Raw genomic sequence first — 20,361 nt, forward strand, 5'->3', positions numbered from 1 at the left:
ACTGCTGAGTAAGATCACCAAGAACTATGGAGTTTGGTCCCCCCTAGGTTGAGGACACTGGATATTTTTGGATTATATCATTGTGAAAATATGAAGAAAGATATAGGGCCAATAGATTTTTCCCCTTGACACCAATTCGGTGCCACACCCACCTACACACTGGTTTGAAGGGACATGGATTCCCTTCTTCTGGTTGTGTGGATGTACTCCATAGCAGTGGAGCTCTTTGGCCTTCACATCTCTGAGGCTGTGTGTGATCCCTCTCCCAAGACTGCCAAGATCTTGCAAGAATTTGGTTGGGTATCCCTGTGTTCCTAGTTTATCTGGGTCAGTTATTGGAAAGATTATCTTGTTTGGAGAGAAAGTAAATTGATATGTAGCAGTGATGGATTTCAATTTTTTTACCACCAGTTCTGTGGGCATGGCTTTGTGGGCGAGCTTTGCGCACACGCATGCCAAATGTGCTCAGAGGGTTTGCTACTAACCTTCTCCTGCAATCCTGCACTCTCCCTGTGTCTTCAACAGGTGATACAGCAAAGCAGCTGAGCTTCAAAACCAGGAAATAAAGGTCAATATAGAGCCGGGGCATGTGGGAGGGCTTATCAGCTGATCATCGGACCAAACCAATTCACTCACAGATGATCCTTGGAGCTACCAGTTTGGCCAAACTGGGCTGAACTGGTAGAATACCACCACTGATATGTACACCTTGACATAGAAGGGAGAACTGGGGGATTGAGTTAGAGGGGGTGGCAGGCACCCTGATGGTGATACACAGAGGGTGGGACATCCTTGGGTTCATCTGATCTTTTTTTTCTCTTTTTTTCTTTTAATCTATTCCCATTTTATGGATCTCGACTTATGCAACCATAATAGCATTGAGATAAGATAGCATCTTCTATCAATGCCTAACTACAAGAAGTTTTGTGATTCTGATTTCTGGCTGTTGCTTTTGGATGATGGATAACAAGGCTGATCTCATCCATGATATTTTCTGACATGTCTCAGGGAAGCCTGGTTTATTTATTTTTATTTTATTTGTTTGTCAAACATGTACAAGCTAGCAAGTATAAGTATGAACATAAACATGAACAAAGGAAGTAAATACAGATAAATGGGGACAGTAAGACAGGGAGGGTAGGAATGCTGGTGCGCTTATGCATGGCCCCTTTAAGGACCTCTTAGGAATGAGGTGAGGTCGCAAAACGTAGTCACCAAACCGGTAGTAACACCAGTTGAATCCCACCCCTGATATAAACCACTGTTAAAAGCCAAAGCCTCTGTGTGCTGTGTTTTGCTCCTGGGTTGTCTCACAATAACAGTCACACTGCAAATACTCTGACAAACTGTCAATAAATGGAAAATATATTCCAATTACTAGGTTACACAACAAGTTAAAAATGACTCCTACCTGTTCCTTTTCCCTGTGTCTGTACTTTGGCTTTGACCACTGCAACCATCTCTGTCTCCCAAACACTCTTGTAAGAGGTATGATGCTGCCCTTTTTAAAAAAAATAAATGAGGCCATATCAATGTTGGTCTACTGCCAGTATCTACCAAGCCTCTCACAGTGATTCCATTAACTTTTGCTGAAATCATATTTGTTTTGCACTACTGCAGTCATTCTCTTTTTTCTTCTGGCTTCTACAGTGTACAAATGGCCACTTTTCCCATGGTTGCATTTTTCCTTTCTCTTTCTTTTGACTATCCCCTAGGTTCGACTTGATATGTCTTTTTCCCCTTGGGATGGTTGCCGTATCAATTCTCAAACATTGAAAAAGAAGAATCAGCTTAGTAAGAGGTTATGAAGAAGAAAATATTGCAAGGATTACAAAAAACTGGATAGTAACAAACACACAAAACCCACACAATCCAAGGACAATCATCACCAATGATTCATTTTATTTATTTATTTGATTTGTCAATCACTTACAAGATAATAGGTATAAGTATAAACATGAGTAAGAATACAAGAAATAAATATGAATAAATGGGGTCAATAGGACAGGGACGGTAGGCATGATTGTGCACTTATGCACGCCCCTTACAGGCCTCTTAGGAATGGGGTGAGGTCAATAGTGGATAGTTTGAGGTTAAATGAATGGGGGTTAGAGGATGTAACAACAGAGTCAGGTAGTGCATTCCAGCCATTGACCACTCTGTTGCTGAAGTTATACTTTCTGCAATCAAGTTTGGAGCAGTTTACATTGAGTTTGTATCTGTTGTGCGCTCTTATATTGTTGCGGTTGAAGCTGAAGTAGTCATTGACTGGTAGGACATTGTAGCAGATAATTTTGTCTACTACGCTTAAGTACAATCATGTGATGACCCGGGGTATGGCACAAAAGCAACAAAGTCACAAAAGTAGGTAAAGTCCCTTTAATACCTCCAACTTGCCCCCCAATGTCCACTTATCATTGGCTGGAGAAAAAACTCTCCCAAGAACAGTTTTTAAAGGGAAGAAATTCAGTCCAAACCCAAAGTAACTATAAATTATAAATAAAAACCATCACAAACCACACTGCAGCACTTAACGAGACAGGGCAGGATAAGGAATTGCAGACTTCAAAAGATAATGGAACACACACAGTTGGGAGGATGCCAGAACCCAGATAAGACTTGACAAACAAAGCTAATTCACACTTTGCTTCCAGCAAGGTGCTGTGCGGAAATGCCCAGCTGGACTGTGCCCTTCCCCAGTTTCTTCCACAGCCACCTGAGCCATACTCCCACTCGCTGTCAGATGCTTGACCTCCCCCTCGGAATCAGATTCCAACAGGGGCATGACAAACCATAGGCGGCATAGTTCTAGGTTGTCCAAGCCCAAAATTTCAAGCCTGGTGATATAGGTTATTCTGTTGTGAGCAAAGGAGTATAGTACTCTTCTCGTGAAATACTTCTGGACTCACTCAATGTCTGATATACAGTGCAGATTCCAGACAGATGATCTACTAGGTGAGGAGCAAAATGATTAAAACTTTTCAAAAAGTACCATAGTGGGGGGTCATCTGGATCTCTTAGGAAACTTTGTCCATTTCCTTAGGAGTCATTAGCTGAAACTCCTCCCAGTTAACACCAGCAGGCACCTCAACCTTTCCTGCCCAGAGATATCAGAAACACAAGGACTCCCAACTACACCTACAAGCACTTGGAAATTTTGGGGGGATTCACACAGAGTCTCAGAGATGTGTAGGCGCAAAGGGCCCCACTCCACTAACCACATCCACAGAAAAAGAAGTGGGATCACAAGGTTCCCACCAAGAGGTTTCTGGGAACGTGTGGCAAAAATCAGGTCGCAACACTGACCGTGCTGTGGGAACTGCCACCATCATAGCTATAGACATCACAGCCCTCTGTTTATTTAGTAAAGTAAAAAAGCTTCGAAATATAAAGTTTCTCAGTGACTTGCATGAATATGGAAGGGCAACAGAGAGACCACCAGTGGGGGAAAAAATCTATCCATTCTATATCTTTCTTCTTATTAAGCAAAGTCAACCAGCTGTCATTTTCTTGCTCTTAGTCAGCTCTCATCCAAAAAATTGATATTTGTAGAAAGGATGGGAAATAAAATTTCACTTCGATCACAAGCAATTTTAAAATCAGCTCCAATTCAAGATTCATATAGGGGAATCTCATATAAAACAAAATCTAAAGCAGGCCCAGATCTTAACATTAGACAGGGTGTTGTCCCCAAAACTGGGCTTTTGCTTGGTGTTGAAGCTGATAAGTCACCAGACACAAGGTGTGATACAATATACTTTTATTTTGGTACCAAGATATAAGGACCCTGGCTCAAAAGCTAATCAAGATGAGAATCTTACAGCAATTTTTATAGTCAAGGGGAGCCCTTTGCCCTTCCCCTGCATGCATAACAGATAATATTGATTGGTTATTTGGATCTCAGCCCACTACATAGTTAAATGTCGCGTCTTTTGTTTTTCACCCCAGGTCACCTGTATCTTGCAAAGTGTCCTAATTTCATGTGCCAACTATGTGGTTTTTGAGGTTTTTCTTATAAGCAAGCTATTCTTCTTCCTAATATCCTGGCTAGTGGATTAAGTTGCTAACTTTGGCCTCGCTAAGAATCTGTGGTTCCAGCCCCTTTCCTATTGCAGAGCAACTCAAAGCAGCACCCTCACTCCCCGCACCCCCTCCTTCCGCAGAAAAAAGTAAAAGCAGTTTTAACTTTGTCTGAGGCAGCACCCCACTCCCCTGTGACCCCCCTGTTGAGGTAATTCCCCGTTAGGAGAATGAGCGCATACAGGGAGACATAGTGAGAGTAGTGAAGAATAAAACACACACAGCACACAGATACACTGTACAGTTAATGTAGGTTTTTACTTTCAATAAACGTTTAAGCAAAGTCTAAACACAGTCCAAGTCAATTCACAGTTAAAGCAGTCAGATTTCAGTCCAGGGATAATCCTAATATCAAAGTCCAGTATCAAAAACAGTTCAGTGACAGACTTACATCAAATCCAAGAATAACAGTCAATAGGGAAAAATGGAGGAACGGCAACTTGTTCCAACAGAAGGAAACAGAAATTCACTCACACTCTCTTCTGAGACTTCCTGAGACTCACACTCCTTTGAGACTAAACAACCCAGGTTTCTGGCTCCATCTTATGGCCGTTTGAGTAACCACACCCAATTGCAGTTTTTAGCATTCCCTTAAAGAGACAGTATTAAAATGTCTATCCTGGTTTATGTATTTCCAACCCAAATAGCTGTTAGGTGACCCACATTCCTAACATTCTCTCCTTTGGGTGGGACAATATATATAACCTTACATTCTAAGTCCATAATCCTCACAGCAAGCCTTATGCTTTACAGAGCCTTGGGTTTTTGTAAAATGATCTGCTATATTGTTTTCTGGCATACAGTATTCCAGCTTAATCATCTTACTTTGCACACATTGTCTCACATTTAAATATCTTAATCTGTGTGTTTCGTTCTCGTTTTAACAGCAATATTTGAAGCCATCAGTATTGCTGGTTGGTTATCTTCATAAACAACAATAGAATCTGTTACATCAATTCCCATGTCAATTAGTAGTTGCTTGTAACAAACTAAATCTGTACATAATAAAGACAAACATGAGAATTCAGCCTCCATTGTTGACAAACTTAGATGTTTCTGTCTAATAGACCTCCATCCAATCAATACTTTTCCCAATAATACAACAGTACCCGGCGTAGATTTTCGTGTATTGACGTCTGTAGCAAAACTTGCATCAGCATATGCAGTTAAACTCAGTTCATCTTTAGGCTCCAAATACAATGCATAATGCATTGTTTGTTTCAGATATCTTAACACATGCTTAGCAGCTTTCCAGTGCCTTTCAGTGGGCTCACCATTAAATCTCGCTAATTGATTAACACTGTATTCTATATCTGGCCTTGACCAATTACTGAGATAAGATAAACTACCAATCAAGGACTGATAAATGTTCTTATCAAAAATAGGACTTTGAACATCACTGTGGCTAAACTCCTGGCTCATCGGTGTTTTAGCTGACTTACAAAGTTCCATTTTAAAACTTTTTAGTAATTGGTTAATTTTGTCTGCCTGTGCCTATCCTCCCCTAGTTTTATCTATCTTTAAACCGAGTTATTGTTTAATTTCTCCTGTTTTATTTTAAATTTCTTCTCTAACATTATTTTAGTAGCTTCTTGTTCAGTTTTGGTGATTAATGCTATGTCATCAGTAAACAATAACAATAATGAAATTACACCATTATTTTCTCTTTTGAAAAAACATGGATCAGCCATGCCAGCTACAAAGACTATCTTAGTTAATTCTTTAACTATACATTGGTTCCACTCATATTCTGATTGCTTCAAGTCATAAAGACTCTTTTTCAATCTCCAGCAATCAGTTGTATTATCATTTTTTATGCCTAAAGGTTTCTTTAAATAAATAGTGTGTTGCAACGGTGCATGCAGATATGCAGTCTCTACATCCAAATGATTTACAATGTATTTCTCTTTAGCTGCCCACACTAATGCTGCCCTTAATGTAGTAGCCTTCAGACTAAGGTGCAAACACCTCATCATAGTTGTTTGCTGTCTGATTGAACCCTTGTGCTACTAACCTGGCTTTATGGGTAACAGTCCCATCCACACCTGTCTTCAGTTTATAAACCCATTTACATCCTATGGCATATTTACCTGGTGGTAACTTAACATTTTCATATACCTCCAGTCTTTTTAATGATTCCAGTTCCTTATCTATTGCTTCCTGCCAAGCAGCCTGATCCTTGGCAGGATACACTATAGTTACTAGGAAGTGTATTCACTTGGCATACAACACTAGCCTGATATCTATCAGGTGGTTGTGTTACTCGGGTTGAACGTCTTGGTAATACAGGACTTACTGCTGGACTTTCCTGTGCCACCTGCTCCTGTTCTTCTACCTCTTCCTGTGCCTGTTCTACTACTTCCTCCTGTTCTTCCTCTTGAATGGCTATTCGTGGTTTACTTATTTCATCTTTAGGGACTATTTGGGTATCAATAATAATATCATTGCTGGATTCTTGTTCCAGTTTATCCCACCCAACGTGCTCTAGAAATTTTGCACTAGCACTACAATAAACATGAGCCGTTCCTTGATCCCAAAATCTAAATGATCTATGGTTGGCCTCATAACCTACAAAAAATAACTTCTTAACTCTATGTTGCCCTTTCAGTCTTACTTGTGAGGGAATATGCACCCATGCTGGAGCTCCAAATGTGTGTAGGTAACTTAAATTTGGCTTTCTGCCATGCCAACGAGTGAATGGCAATTCACCAGTTGTTGTGTTAACTACATTGTTTTACACATGGTTACTACACATTATGGCCTCACCCCACAGTGTTTCAGGCAAACCTGAATCAGATAACATAGTGCGAGCCATGGCTTGTAATGTTTGCCCTCTTCGTTCTACAAACAAGTGATGTTGTGGTCTGTAAGGTGCAGAACGTTTATGCTCAACACCAGCCAATTTCAACATAGGTTGGAATCTTTTGTTAACAAACTCAGTTCCATTATCAGTAACTAAAGTAATTACTATACTCCTCATTTTTCTCTCAGCAAACCTTAGCCAGTTAAAGAAATGTTGGAATGTTTCTGTTTTGTTTTTCATAGCAGAAACCGTATCGTGAGTAATGATCCATAATACTCAAAATATAGCAGGCACCTCCTAAACTTGGTTTCTTAGGTCCAATTATGTCAGCAAAAACAACCTCTAAAGGTTCTTTGGTCTTAAACCCATTAAGTCTGTTTGCAGGAATAACCTTACTTTTCTCCTGACTACAAGCATTAGAGTTGCTACAGGGTTTCAATTTTACTCCCTCTGCCAATTTGACAGTTTGTTTGAGCATTTTGAAATTAATGTGCCCTAGACATCTATGTAATAAATGTATACATTCATCATATGGCTTAACATTGTTATAAACTGAGTTAGCCATCTTCAACTGGTCAACATGTATCACATATAAATCATTCTCTAAAGTAGCAGTAATACTTTTATCCTCTTTCTCTATTATACAGTTATCTCCCCTAAAGGTTACTACATAACTAAGATTAACTAAAGCCCTTACTGATAACAAATTAAATTTCAGTTTAGGTATATATAACATAGTTAAATGTTCGTTTATACAAGAACAATATGCAGTACCTTGACCAGACGCTTTGATCTTCCATCCATTTGCCAATGATACATATTGTTTATTCATGGACATCTTTACAAACCTTTTTCTATCTTTAGTAATGCACTGCGATGCTCCACTATCAACAGCCCACAAATCATGGTTTACAGTTGAATTGCTAGACATAGCTAAACTAACATTCTTTTTGGCCTTCTGGTGATTACCAGTATTCTCTTGTTTTCCCTTCTTAAAGAATCTAGCTATATATCCCCTAGCCCCACAAAAAAAACATTTCCTAACAGTATAGGCAGTTGAATACAAATCCTTTTCTTGTTGTTGTTCCTTCCTCAGTTGGTCCCTATCCAGCCATCTTCTTGCTTCTTCTAACAACCTTCCGGTTATGTCAGTCAATGTCAGTTTATCTCTGGGCAGGACTTCCAGTGAAGATACATAATCATCATAACTTTCACCCAATGAGGAAAGAATGATGTAAACTTGATGCAACTCTGAAAATATCAGTCCTTTTTCATGTAGCTCCTGAAAAGTTCTTTTCATGAAGTTCAAATGAGCTAACATATCTCCACCTTTCAGAAGACGTGCTCTAAACAGTTTACGTGTAAGATGTATGTGTGGACCTACACCGTCATGAACATAAATACTCTTCAAATTCTCCCAACACTTAGCAGCAGACTCTTCTTCATGAATATGGACTAGCTGCTGGTCACTCAGTGTTAGTCCAATTATACAAAGAGATCACTCGTTGTTCTGTTTAAAGTCAGCAAGCTTCTTGGAATCATCCTCATTTTCTGGATCCCAAGCATTTACATCCGGTGGGTCTTGAACTACATTCCATAAACCTTCTTTATGCAGAAGTAGACTGCACTTCATAGACCAGGAAACATAGTTTGTTCCATCCAACTGGGTTATCAGTGATAGACTTGTTGAAGTGTCTTGTGCCATCTTTACCAGGATAGTAACCCACAATGAAACAGTAAACAGCTGTCTGTATACAGTACTGTGCATTCACACCAACTCTCAGTTATCTGAGCCTGGTATGGCCTGAGCCCATAACTAGTGTTGAGGTAATTCCCTGTTAGGAGAATGAGTGCATACAGGGAGACCTAGTGAGAGTTCTGAAGAATAAAACACACACAGCACACAGATACACTGTACGGTTAATGTAGGTTTTTACTTTCGATAAACATTTAAGCAAAGTCTAAACACAGTCCAAGTCAATTCACAGTTCAAACAGTCAGAGTTCAGTCCAGGGATAATCTGAATATCAAAGTCCAGTATCAAAAACAGTTCAGTGACAGACTTACGTCAAATCCAAGAATAACAGTCAATAGGGAAAAATAGAGGAACGGCAACTCTTTCCAACAGAAGGAAACAGAAATTCACTCACACTCTCTTCTGAGACTTCCTGAGATTGGTACTCCTTTGAGACTAAACAACCCAGGTTTCTGGCTCCATCTTATGGCCATTTGAGGAACCACACCCAATTGCAGTTTTTAGCATTCCCTTAAAGAGACAGTATTAAAATGTCTATCCTGGTTTATATATTTCCAACCCAAATAGCTGTTAGGTGATTCACATTCCTAACACCCCCCTAGTTCTGTAGAGAGAGAGAGAGAAGACAGGAAGGAGCAAGGCTGCTTAAGGCAAAGAAATAAAGACAAGATAAATTTTTGTATCAGAATTCATATTCTTCACTCTCGTGTCCATTCCATCCATACCTGGGTCCTATCTTGACATGTGACCCTTCCTCTGATCCCCACGGCCTCCTCTGTACATACACCCCATCATCTGGTCCTTCAGGGGTTCAAGGGTGTTATGATATGTACAGAATAACCCTTGAGTAACAAGGATATGCACATGGAAACCTTTATGAGAGTAGTTATGAATAATTATTCAGTCACACACAGCTATGCCGAATTGAGTTAAAGTTTACTTTAAGAAATAGCACAGTCCAATAAACAGTCCAGGTCATATACATTTAACAGTCCAAAGAATATCCAATTACAAAGTCTTCTTACTGGTTGCCTTTCTGATTTACAGTAAACAAAAATATCAAAGTATAAGCACAACAGAGAACCTTAGATAGCAACAGAATGTCAGAGAGAAACAGAATGTCAGAGAGTCAGAATGTCAGAGATACAGAATGTCAGAGAGAAGCCATGATCTCTAGCTCCCTCTTATGGCAATTTGCAACACAACCAACCAATCGGAATATAGTACAAATCAACACAGTGACTTTGTCTTAAAGCTACAAACATACATTGTTGGTTTATATATTGCCAACCCAACTAATTGGTTGACAGATTCCTAACAACGGGTATTGATTACTTAATTGGCATAAGACAACAGAGACCAATAAGTTAAGTACCACCAACCTAGAATTCACCATAGCCCTGGCTGATGTTGTCTCCAGAAGGGGTGGACTGCTGGGGGTTTGCAGGGGTTCAGGAGGGCCCTAGCTAAGATTCTGTGCAGTTCGAGAACCCCAAATCCCACTCCTGGCTGGCGCTGCCCACCCTGCCCCTCCCAGGAGTCCCCACGCAGCCATTTTGGATGCAGGTAAGTGCAGGGTGCATGGAGGCTCAGAGAGGGTGAAAAAGGCCTCCTGGAGGTCCAGGAAGGCCTAAATGGGCCTATTTCTGGCTTCCAGAGAGCCTCCGCAGTCTGGAGAGGCCATTTTCATCCTCCCGGAGCTCGAGGAAAGAAGGCTCAAGCCCAAGAAGGGCAAAAACGCCCCCTCCATGGTGCAGGAGGTTGACTAGGCCACACCCACCATGACCACACCCATCCAGCAACCAGGCAGAAAACCCTTTGCTAAAATTTTTGAAACCCAGCTCTGGTAACCAGTGGTGTCTGGAGGCAGGATCCCACTTTTGAAGGATAGTAGAAGTCATCATCTGGCTTTTGAACTATATTCTTCCAACATTACAAGACCTGACAGGACAAGACTTGACAGGAAGGAGCACAACCACTACAGAACAGTGTCCCCAGGGGTGTAACTGTGATTTTTCACTAACATATTTTTATCCAGCTCTGCTCAAGGAGTCCTGAAGAAGTTTAGGATCACAGAGGAGAAGCTGCTTATTACTGTAATTTTCACAGTTCCGATCTTTGAGACTTCTTCTACTACAATTTGCCTTTGAGGTAAACATCAGATTGAAGAAACAAGAAAAAAAATTGTATCAGAAAAGAATAAATACATAAGGTCACACTCTGTGTGGCACAAGTTAAGGGACAAGGAGGGACTTTGAATGTCTCTATCTTTCTTTTCCTGGTGAAGTTCAGTTTGTCTGTGTTGGAGTCACGAAAGTTACTGGCATTTGCATCTTGTGAGAGGACTTTGAATTTTTTTAATGCTTCTTGTTCTCCTTATTTAAAAACAGGAAGGGGATTAATTTAACCCGTGAATTATGGACCTCCTGTTTCTGCTTCTGCTGCTTCTGATGTCCCAGCCAGTCTCTGGGAAGCTTAGAATGAAATGCCCTCTGAGTTTGGAGTACCAGGATGAAAAAAGACCACGGAGCTATTTCAGACCAGGAGACCATCTCGTTACTATGATCACCACTGCAAGAAAAATATTGGATACAACAACATTGCCTTTCAATAGGGCTCCTTCAATTCAGTCTCAGGTGTAAGTCATTCAGTGTGATGGAGTTGCATTCCTCCATTTACTCTCCAGCATTCTACTTTTTTTTCTTCTTATTTCACTTATTCCTATATTGCAGAACCGTATAATTTCCTGAATCACTTTGATTTTCTCTCTTTTGCCTTATTTTGTAGAAGATACTCAAATCTCAAGATGGGGAGTGAAAACCTGAAAGAAATCCAAATTATATACTTTTCCCAGTTCAATTCTGAGATATCTCTTGAATACTGACTTTTAGTAATGGGTTGTAGTTTCCTTTGCTCAGCCTATTTCATTTCTTATAGCCTCTCATTCATATCCAATGTCAAATCCTTATAAGAATAGAAGGAGTTTTCTGTGATTTCTTTTCTGGATCACTTATGAAACATCCTCTTCCTAATATGATGGTTCTACTTTAATGATTGAATTATATTGAATCATAGTTACTGGGCAGATGAAAATTAGTGTTGCTACAAATAATGGTGTGTTATGATTCTTAAGCTTAGTGGAACACTATTTAAATCCCATCTCCCAACATTCTTTAAAATGAAATGGAGATGACTAACTAGTATTTGCATTTGATTTTGGGTCAGTATTAGCTTAAGACCCAGAAGGCTTGTGGAGACAAAGATTATATTGAAAAAAATATATTGTTATGTAATGATGGTGATGATAACATGAAAACCTTTTTTACATTAGTATACCTTGTGATAAAGAAACATTTCTACAGTACATTTTTAATATTCAAGTGGCCAGCAAGACTCCCTGGCTTCCACAAAATATCACACTTGGCTACAACATTCATGACAACTATTTGAACATACCTGGCACTTCAGAAGCCTTGCTGGACATACTCTCTACTGGAGAAGCTAATATTCCCAACTACAGCTGTGGAAGGAAGGACAACATTTTGGTTTTTGTTGATGTAGCTGCTGATGACATCTCTATCCAGATTTCAACGTTAGGAGACATCTACAAAATCCCTCAGGTTTGTATGGCTGTTTCTTTGATAAGTAAATTGAGTAAGGTAATGGGTGTATCATTAATAGATTCAACCATTTCTTCTGGTCAAAAAGTAAGAGTTGCTTTTAACCATAGCTATTTTAGGTGTCATGGTTGGGGGTTAGTGGGGTGGGGGGAATAAGGATCAAAGCAATAAACCACCTCCTCCTCCTCCTCCTCCTCCTCCTCCTCCTCCTCCTCCTCCTCCTCCTCCTCCTCCTCCTCCTCCTCCTCCTCCTCCTCCCTCCTCTCTTCTTCTTCTTCTTCTTCTTCTTCTTCTTCTTCTTCTTCTTCTTCTTCTTCTTCTTCTTCTTCTTCTTCTTCTTCTTCTTCTTCTTCTTCTTCTTCTTCTTCTTCTTCTTCTTCACACTTGGGAAGGTTAGGAGAGGCTCTATGTACAATCAAAAGGTCTTCTGTATGAATGGGTGGTGCAGCAGAGATGGTAAGCTCATGTTTAGTACATAATGTTAACAAAGGTAGTGATATTTTCAATGGTAAACACATCCCAGCTTCATTAAAAGAATCCAAATGGTTTATCTTTCAAATAACTGGTAAAACACATATATTTTATGAATTTGTAGGAACCAGAGAATTAATTAAACACTTTGTTAAAAAAATACAAAGATACAAGCAACATGTTGACAATTTTTTCTCTTGAATATTCATGATGAAATTCATCATAACTGTCTCAAAGAGCAATAATGCTCCTGGAAAAGACTTCCTACCAGCTGAAATATTCCAAAAATATTTCCATTGGTGGGGAACTTTCACTGATAATTTAAAAAGATCCTAGCAACTTCAGTCCCATTCATCTTATTACTATTCTGCCTAAAATATATGCTTCAAATATATCACTACTAGAACAAAGCTAATCACATCATCTGAGAAGTATTTTGGAATTGGATAAACATACTCCAGCTACTACCTTCAGAGCTGATTTGGGAATTTATGTAAATTTCTTCTATGTCTAAAATCAGGACATATAATTATTGGTATAAAATTAAAGTTCTAGAAACTGACAAACTTCCAAATTTCTGTCTTTTGAACAGCATAGAATAACAGAGTTGGAAGACACATTGCAGGTCCTAGTCCAAATGGTTATCTAATCTCTTCTTTAAAACATCCAATGTTGTAGCATTCACAACTTCTGGAGGCAAATTTAAGATTAATTGTTCTAACTGTCAGGAAATTTCTCCTTAGTTCTAAATTGCTTCTCCTTGATTGGTTTCTACCCATTGCTTTTTCTCCTACCCTCAGGTGCTTTATTTAAAAAAGTACAATTAACAACTTCTTGAATTGTAGAACTGACAAATTATACTAGAAGCTGTCCCTGTCTTTTGTACAACTAGAGAACAAGCAAAAAAGAATACACAAAGAATCTGGGAAATTGAATAGAAAAAGATACGGCCATTCTCACTAAAGATGGCACATTAGAATGGATGAGCCTCTACAAACGTGCTTCCAAATTGAAAAATATTTCAATGCAGAAATGTCTAAATATCTTAGGGCACTATTTACTTAAGCAAGATTTGAGCACCAACCCACTTGTAATGAACAGACTTCCATTTGCAAAGTTCAAGACATGTTTATTTTAATGTCAATGTATAAGAAAGCAAGGGATCAGTATCTTGGACTGTAGATTAAATGAATGACCTATTAGGATTCTTATATTAAAACAATTTATTTCCTTTGTGGTCAGTTTTTATTTTTTTAAAAAGTACATATAATACAGCTCTTTATTTGAACAAAATATTTCAGTTGAGATCTGCATATGTGGATCTGATTGTGGTCAATAATAGGGGTAATACAGAAATAAGATTTGCATTCTTATTCATTTTCATAATTCATTTTCTTTTGTACACTTGTTTTGTACAGTCTTGTAAACGTTAAGCTTTAAAAAAATTCTGTATCTTCATATGGTTTAATGACTAATCAACAGTAGTCCATGCAAATATGTTTATAAGAACCAAACTGGATTTCTTTAAAGCTAACAGTTTGGAATAGTTCTGACCCTGATATTCTTTACTGCTTTTTCAGATGAATTTTGAATTATTTTCAGATTCGCTGCATGATAAAAGTCAATTAACATTTTATCATCCCCTGTTCTCCAAAAAAGGGTTCTACCCAGAAATTGTCAAAATTCTTCTGCATTTTGGATGGAGCTTGATTGGCCTCTTTGCTTCAGACACAGAAAATGGAGAGAATTTCATGAGGACTTTGACTCCTTTGCTGGTCAGGAGTGGAATTTGTGTTGTTATATCACAGTATTTCTCAATGACTGGAAATACAGCCTACCTCAGGGAAGCCCTCTCTAAGTGGAGACAAGTCAATGTCTATGTTCACTTCATAGAATATCGTGCCATTTGGGACAGACTTCTTATTTTCCAGTTAATATTTGATGGTTTGTCAGGACCCATTGAAGGGAAAGTGTGGATCACAACAGTCATTGGGCTATTTCCACTGAAAATGAGTTTTTTCAAATATGTGAATACTGTGTGGACCCTTAGTTTGGTGCGGAAAAAATGGCCAGAGTCGGATTCCTATGTGCACTTATTCTTTATAGAGCCACCATTAGGAGATTCGTCTTTTCACTGTTCCTTTTCAAAGCACATCTTTTCTGTCAAAGGCCGGAGAAGATGCACTGAGAAAGCACCATTGGGAACACAAAAGAAAGGAAACTTGGTTAAGGTCAGAAATTTCCATAGTTTTTACAGTGTCATTAAGACTCTGGCCCATGCCTTGAAGGCTGCGTATTCCTCCAGATCAAGGAGGAGAAGGAAGGAAGATGCAGAGATATTGAGGGCTCCAAGGCTGCATCCATGGCAGGTATGGTTAGTTCCAAGTTAGTTCCTTTTGGAGAGTGAATCTAAAGTCACCACGATGTACAAAAGATGCGGAGATTCTAGAAAGAGTGTGGAGAATAGCAACAAAGTGGATTAGGGGACTGGAGGCTAAAACATATGAAGAACAGTTGCAGGAACTGGGTATGTCTAGTCTAATGAAAAGAAGGACTAGGGGAGACATGATAGCAGTCTTCCAATATCTCAGGGGCTGCCACAAAGAAGAAGAGGGAGCCAAGCTATTCTCCAAAGCTCCTGAGCACAGGACAAGAAGCCATGGGTGGAAACTAATCAAGGAGAGAAGCAACTTAGAACTAAGGAGAAATTTCCTGACAGTTAGAACAATTAATCAGTGGAACAACTTGCCTCCAGAAGTTGTGAATGCTCCAACACTGGAAGTTTTTAAGAAGATGTTGGATAGCCATTTGTCTGAAATGTAGGGTTTCCTGCCTAAGCAGGGGGTTGGACTAGAAGACCTCCAAGGTCCCTTCCAACTCTGTTATTCTATTCTATTCTATTGTAGAAGGAAGGGAACCATGTCAACCTTCTTATGCTACAAGAGGCTAACAGGTTTGGCCAATTCAATTGCTCAGGGCATAATATCCCAAACAGCAGGAACTATGACATATATAATTTGATATTATTGGTAATTTTTTTAAAAAGTATGAATTTTTAAATAAATTCCTGTATGTGTGGTTAAAGCTTCTCTGACTAATAGCTGTTTGGTCTATTTAAGAAAATCAGTGAGGGGGAGATTTAAAATAGCTGTTCACTCGCTCAACTCTGAAACTGCTTCTCTCATTCAGTCTCATTCAGCCATCTCCTGACTGAGTTTATCTTATGTTGTTCCGCCTTCTGGAAAAGCAGTAAACAGAATTTAAGCTTGTGTGTAAGCTTGTCTGTTATTGAAAAAGTACTGTTTTCTCCCTTCTCCAACTCCGAGATTATAATAGTTGGAAAATGTATTCCCAAACTCCTACTTTTCTGCTCACATGGACATAGATTTTACTTGCCTTGGGGTCTCCAAAAAAGAATATCATTTATTCAGATTCTTATAGATGCATTTGCTTTCTGTCACTGATCATCACAATGCTAAGTCACACTTGATTTTCAATCAAGTACTATTTCCATATCATTTTCACAAATATTCTTATCAAGTTTGATATCCCTCATCCTTCTTGCTCTCAATGCAATATTTCTTTTTCTTTGCACTTCTCTCTCTTTTAAATTCCATTCAGAGATTTACATTCAGAGATTATTTCAGCCTACAGTATTTTGATTTTTTTAAAAATATCAAGATCTGTTTTGAATTTTACACCTTGTTTAAAATATTCTTTAGATGTCCAACTTGATCTCAGCTATCAATTGGTTGGCATTCAATTTCCTTTCATCTAAAGCATTAATGATATTATTATGAAATTAATTATATGATTATTATCTAATCACTTTAAAATATTACTACTACTACTACTACTACTACTACTACTACTACTACTACTACGTGTTTCTCCAACAATACGGCCTCCACCAATAGGAAGACCCAGCATGTTTTCTAGGCATAAAATCAAATTAAGCCCCTCCCCCAAATTTAGGCCTTTATTAAAACATGCAAAATGGGGGAAGGGTGGGGGGACTTGCCGTTAGAAGCGCCCGCGGCAGCAATTCCTCGCCACCAGCCGCTCCTAACAGGTTATCATCATGGCAAAGCGCAGAGAGCTCCCTACTCCCACCAAACACCTTTGCTGCAGACACAAGACCTTTGGCACCTGCCGCTGTTGCTTTCCCTTCTGCCCATTCCGCCGCCACGTTTGGAGCTGCCGCTTCTGTGTTTGGAGTGCCGCTGCCATTTGGAGTGCCGCCGCCATTTGGAACACCGCTGCCACGTTTGGAGCTGCCGCTTCCATGTTTGGAGCTGCCACTTCCGTGTTTGGAGCTGCCACCGTGTTTGGAGTGCCACCGCCATTTGGAGCACCGCGCCACGTTTAGAGATGCCGCTTCCGCGTTTGCAGCACTGCGCTGTTTGGAGCACCACCGCCATTTGGAGCGCCACCGCCACTCCAAACACGGTGGCAGCCCCAAACACGGAAGTGGCAGCTCCAAACATGGTGGCGGTGCTCCAAATGGCGGTGGCACTCAAACACGGCGACAGCTCCAAACAGAAGCGGCAGCTCCAAACATGGCAGCGGAATGGGCAGAAGGGAAAGCAACAGCGGCAGGTGCCAAAGGTCTTGGGTCTGCAGCAAAGGTGTTTGGTGGGAGTAGAGAGCTCTCTCGCTTTGCCATGATCACCCGTTAGGAGCGGCTGGTGGCGAGGCTGCCCGGGGTGCTCTAGATGAGGACGAAAGGGGGGAATTAAGTCACCCCGAAAAGAGGGCCTAGCCATTTTTCGGGGCTCAAAAAAATATAAGACCCAGCCTTATTTTATGAGAAACACGGTACTACTACTACTACTAGATGAAGGTGGTGTTTGATTTTGTAGTACGAGGTGCAATGACAATAAAAGTAAACTACTACTAATTTCTTATCATCAGTATCAAGTATACATTATAATATGAGAAAAGTACAATTGAAATTGTAATGAAAGGTCTACATTGTAGCTGCTATCTACAACTTTGTTGTTAGATGAAATACAATGGTTTGTCAAATTCTACTTGCCAGAAATCTGATAATTTTCTATTAGATTTAATTTATCCACTTTCTCTATCAGGAAATCACAAATGTTTATCTAGATGCTTTGTATTTTTGGAATGAATAGAATTTTAAAGACAGTTTTATGATTTATCCACCTAATTATCATACCATCCACTCCTCATTTTACTAGGTTCCTAATAATCAAATCAGGAATTAGTTCATTAATGCTTTGCTGAACTCGAATTATCACCAGAATTCCAACAATCTGTAAAAACTGTATAATCAGAGAAAGTCCCAAAGGTGCTTTTTCAAGAAACAACTGGACTTTCTGGTTTTTCTTTGAAAAGGTTTCACTTCTCATCAAAGAAGCTTCTTCAACTCTGACTGGATGGTGGGGAATGGAAGGATTTATACTCCTTGTAGACAGGTGGTCATTTGCATTCTTTAAAGATTCATTGAGGCCACCTGGAGGTTTATCTATATCATCAGAGCTACCTGAGTAATGCAAATGAGTGTGGAGCCTTCTTGGAACTGTTTAAAGGACTGTGTTGTAGACTGGAGATAGATGATGTTGTAACCCTCCTTTTCTGTTGAGAGAGGAATGTTCAATTTTGACATGGATGGCCTCTTTGACCCTTCTTTCAAACCAGTGGTCCTGTCTGTCCAAAGTTTGGACTTTGCTGTCTTCAAAAGAGTGGCTGTTGCCTTTTTATTTATGTATTTGATTTGTCAATCACTTACAAGATAATAGGTATAAGCATAAACATAGTTATGAATACATGAAATGGATACATATAAGAAAAATAAAAAGAAACAATAGGACAGGGACGGTAGGTACATTGATGCGCTTATGCACGCCCCTACAATCCTCTTAGGAAAGGGGTGAGGTCAATAGTAGACAGTCTAAGGTTAAAGTTTTTAGGGTTTGGGGAAGAAACCACAGAGTCAGGTAGAGTATTCCAGACATTGACCAGTCTGTTGATGAAGTCGTATTTCCTGCAATCAAGTTTGGTGTGGTTTAGCTTGAGTTTGTATCTATTGTGTGCCCTTGTATTGTTATGGTTGAAGCTGAAGTCTTCCTTGACAGGTAGGACATTGCAATATATGATTTTATATACTATACTTAGATCAGACTGAAGGCAGCATAGTTGTAGGTTTTCTAGGTCTAGAATTTCAAGTCTGGTGGCATAAGGTATTTTGCAACAAGTAGAGGAGTGGAGAACTCTTCTTGTGAAATGTTTCTGGACTTTCTCAACTGTGTTAATATCAGATACGTAATGGGGTTCCAGACTGATGAGCTGTATTCAAGTATTCTCAAATATCTCAATTATATTAATAATATTATTATCTCAAAGATAATATAATATTATCCTCAAATATCACAATTCGATTCTTACTATGTTACAGAGCACCTGATTATGACATCGAACATGTAAACAAGCTAAATACATTACTAACATGGGCTGCATCCTGCCCATACCCTTTTATCCTTCTTGGTGATTTCAATCTACCTCATATTGACTGGACCCTAAATGATTGTACAACTGAAATCATACACACAACCTTCTACAATGCTATTACAAATCTGGGACTGGAACAACTAGTAATCAACAACACTAGACTAAACAACTGCCTCGATCTCATCTTCTGCAATACAGTTTGAATTTAATTTACGGAATACAAACTAAAGAACCCTTTTCCAGTAGTGACCACAATATGATTGACTTTTGTCTCAACATACATCCACACAAAAATCACCACAATGATGTAATTCCCAATTGTAACTTCAAAAAGGCAACTATGATCTTATAGACAACGATCTCTCATCCCTTGATTGGCAATCTCTATTCACTGGATGCAATACCGTTGAAGACCATTACAACATATTTTTACTTGAAGTCAAAAGAGTCATCAAACTATATGTTCCAACAACAACTCCCAAAACAAAACAAAAAGCAGATTACCCATATCAATAAGGAAACTTCAATCCAAAAAGAGATCACTCTGGCGGAAAAACAAATCTGGTCACGTTGCCAATTTCAAAAACCGATACAAAAATGTATGCCACCAGATAAAGACTGAATGCACCAATTATCACATTAAACAAGAGGAAAACCTTCTAAGCACCAATTCCACCCGAGCTTTTTACAATTTTGTAAACAACAAACTAAAAGACTCAAGGTCCATCCCTCCCTTGATAGGACCTGATGGTAAAGACTGCAATGACGACACCATTAAAGCCAACATCTTTAACACATTCTTCGGCTCAGTATTTGTAAACAGCAATGGATCATGCCCAGTATTTCCTAGCCGTACCACAGATAACAACAATGATCTAATACATATCGATTTCACAGAAGACAATGTCGAAAAATCACTACGCAATCTAAAACCATCTCTATCTATTGGACCGGATGGAATATGTGCCTACTTCTTAAGAAAGCTATCCACTGCCATAGCCAAACCTCTAAGCATAATCTTTGAAAAATCTTTCAGGACCAGCTCCTTGCCTAACCTATGGTCACAAGCCACAGTCATCCCCATCTTCAAAAAGGGAGACCCAAGCCTAGTTGAAAATTACAGGCCAATCTCCTTATGCTGCGTCACCTGTAAAGTC

At 39.3% G+C, this 20,361-nt stretch overlaps 1 protein-coding gene across 4 annotated transcripts in view; it reads left to right on the forward strand.

Annotated features, from left to right (window-relative positions):
- Nucleotides 1-10,828: 10,828 nt before the first annotated feature.
- LOC148131977 (vomeronasal type-2 receptor 26-like) overlaps nt 10,829-20,361 on the forward strand; it is a 153,565-nt gene continuing 144,032 nt past the window's right edge. For 2 of the 4 annotated variants that reach the window (XM_087953840.1, XM_087953841.1), the window contains exons 1-3: nt 10,838-11,277; nt 11,971-12,259; nt 14,311-15,099. In XM_087953840.1, coding sequence (XP_087809966.1) covers nt 11,057-11,277; nt 11,971-12,259; nt 14,311-15,099 — 1,299 coding nt within the window. In that variant the 5' untranslated portion in view covers nt 10,838-11,056. Of the gene's footprint in view, nt 11,278-11,970; nt 12,260-14,310; nt 15,100-20,361 lie in introns of all 4 variants that reach the window. The other 2 variants (XR_015747207.1, XM_087953842.1) reach the window with 2 other exon arrangements.

Source organism: Notechis scutatus, chromosome 2 (genome assembly GCF_049901735.1).
Source record: "Notechis scutatus isolate UNSWTSFEM ecotype Mainland chromosome 2, rNotScu1.2, whole genome shotgun sequence".
In the NCBI taxonomy this organism is placed as follows: domain Eukaryota; kingdom Metazoa; phylum Chordata; class Lepidosauria; order Squamata; family Elapidae; genus Notechis; species Notechis scutatus.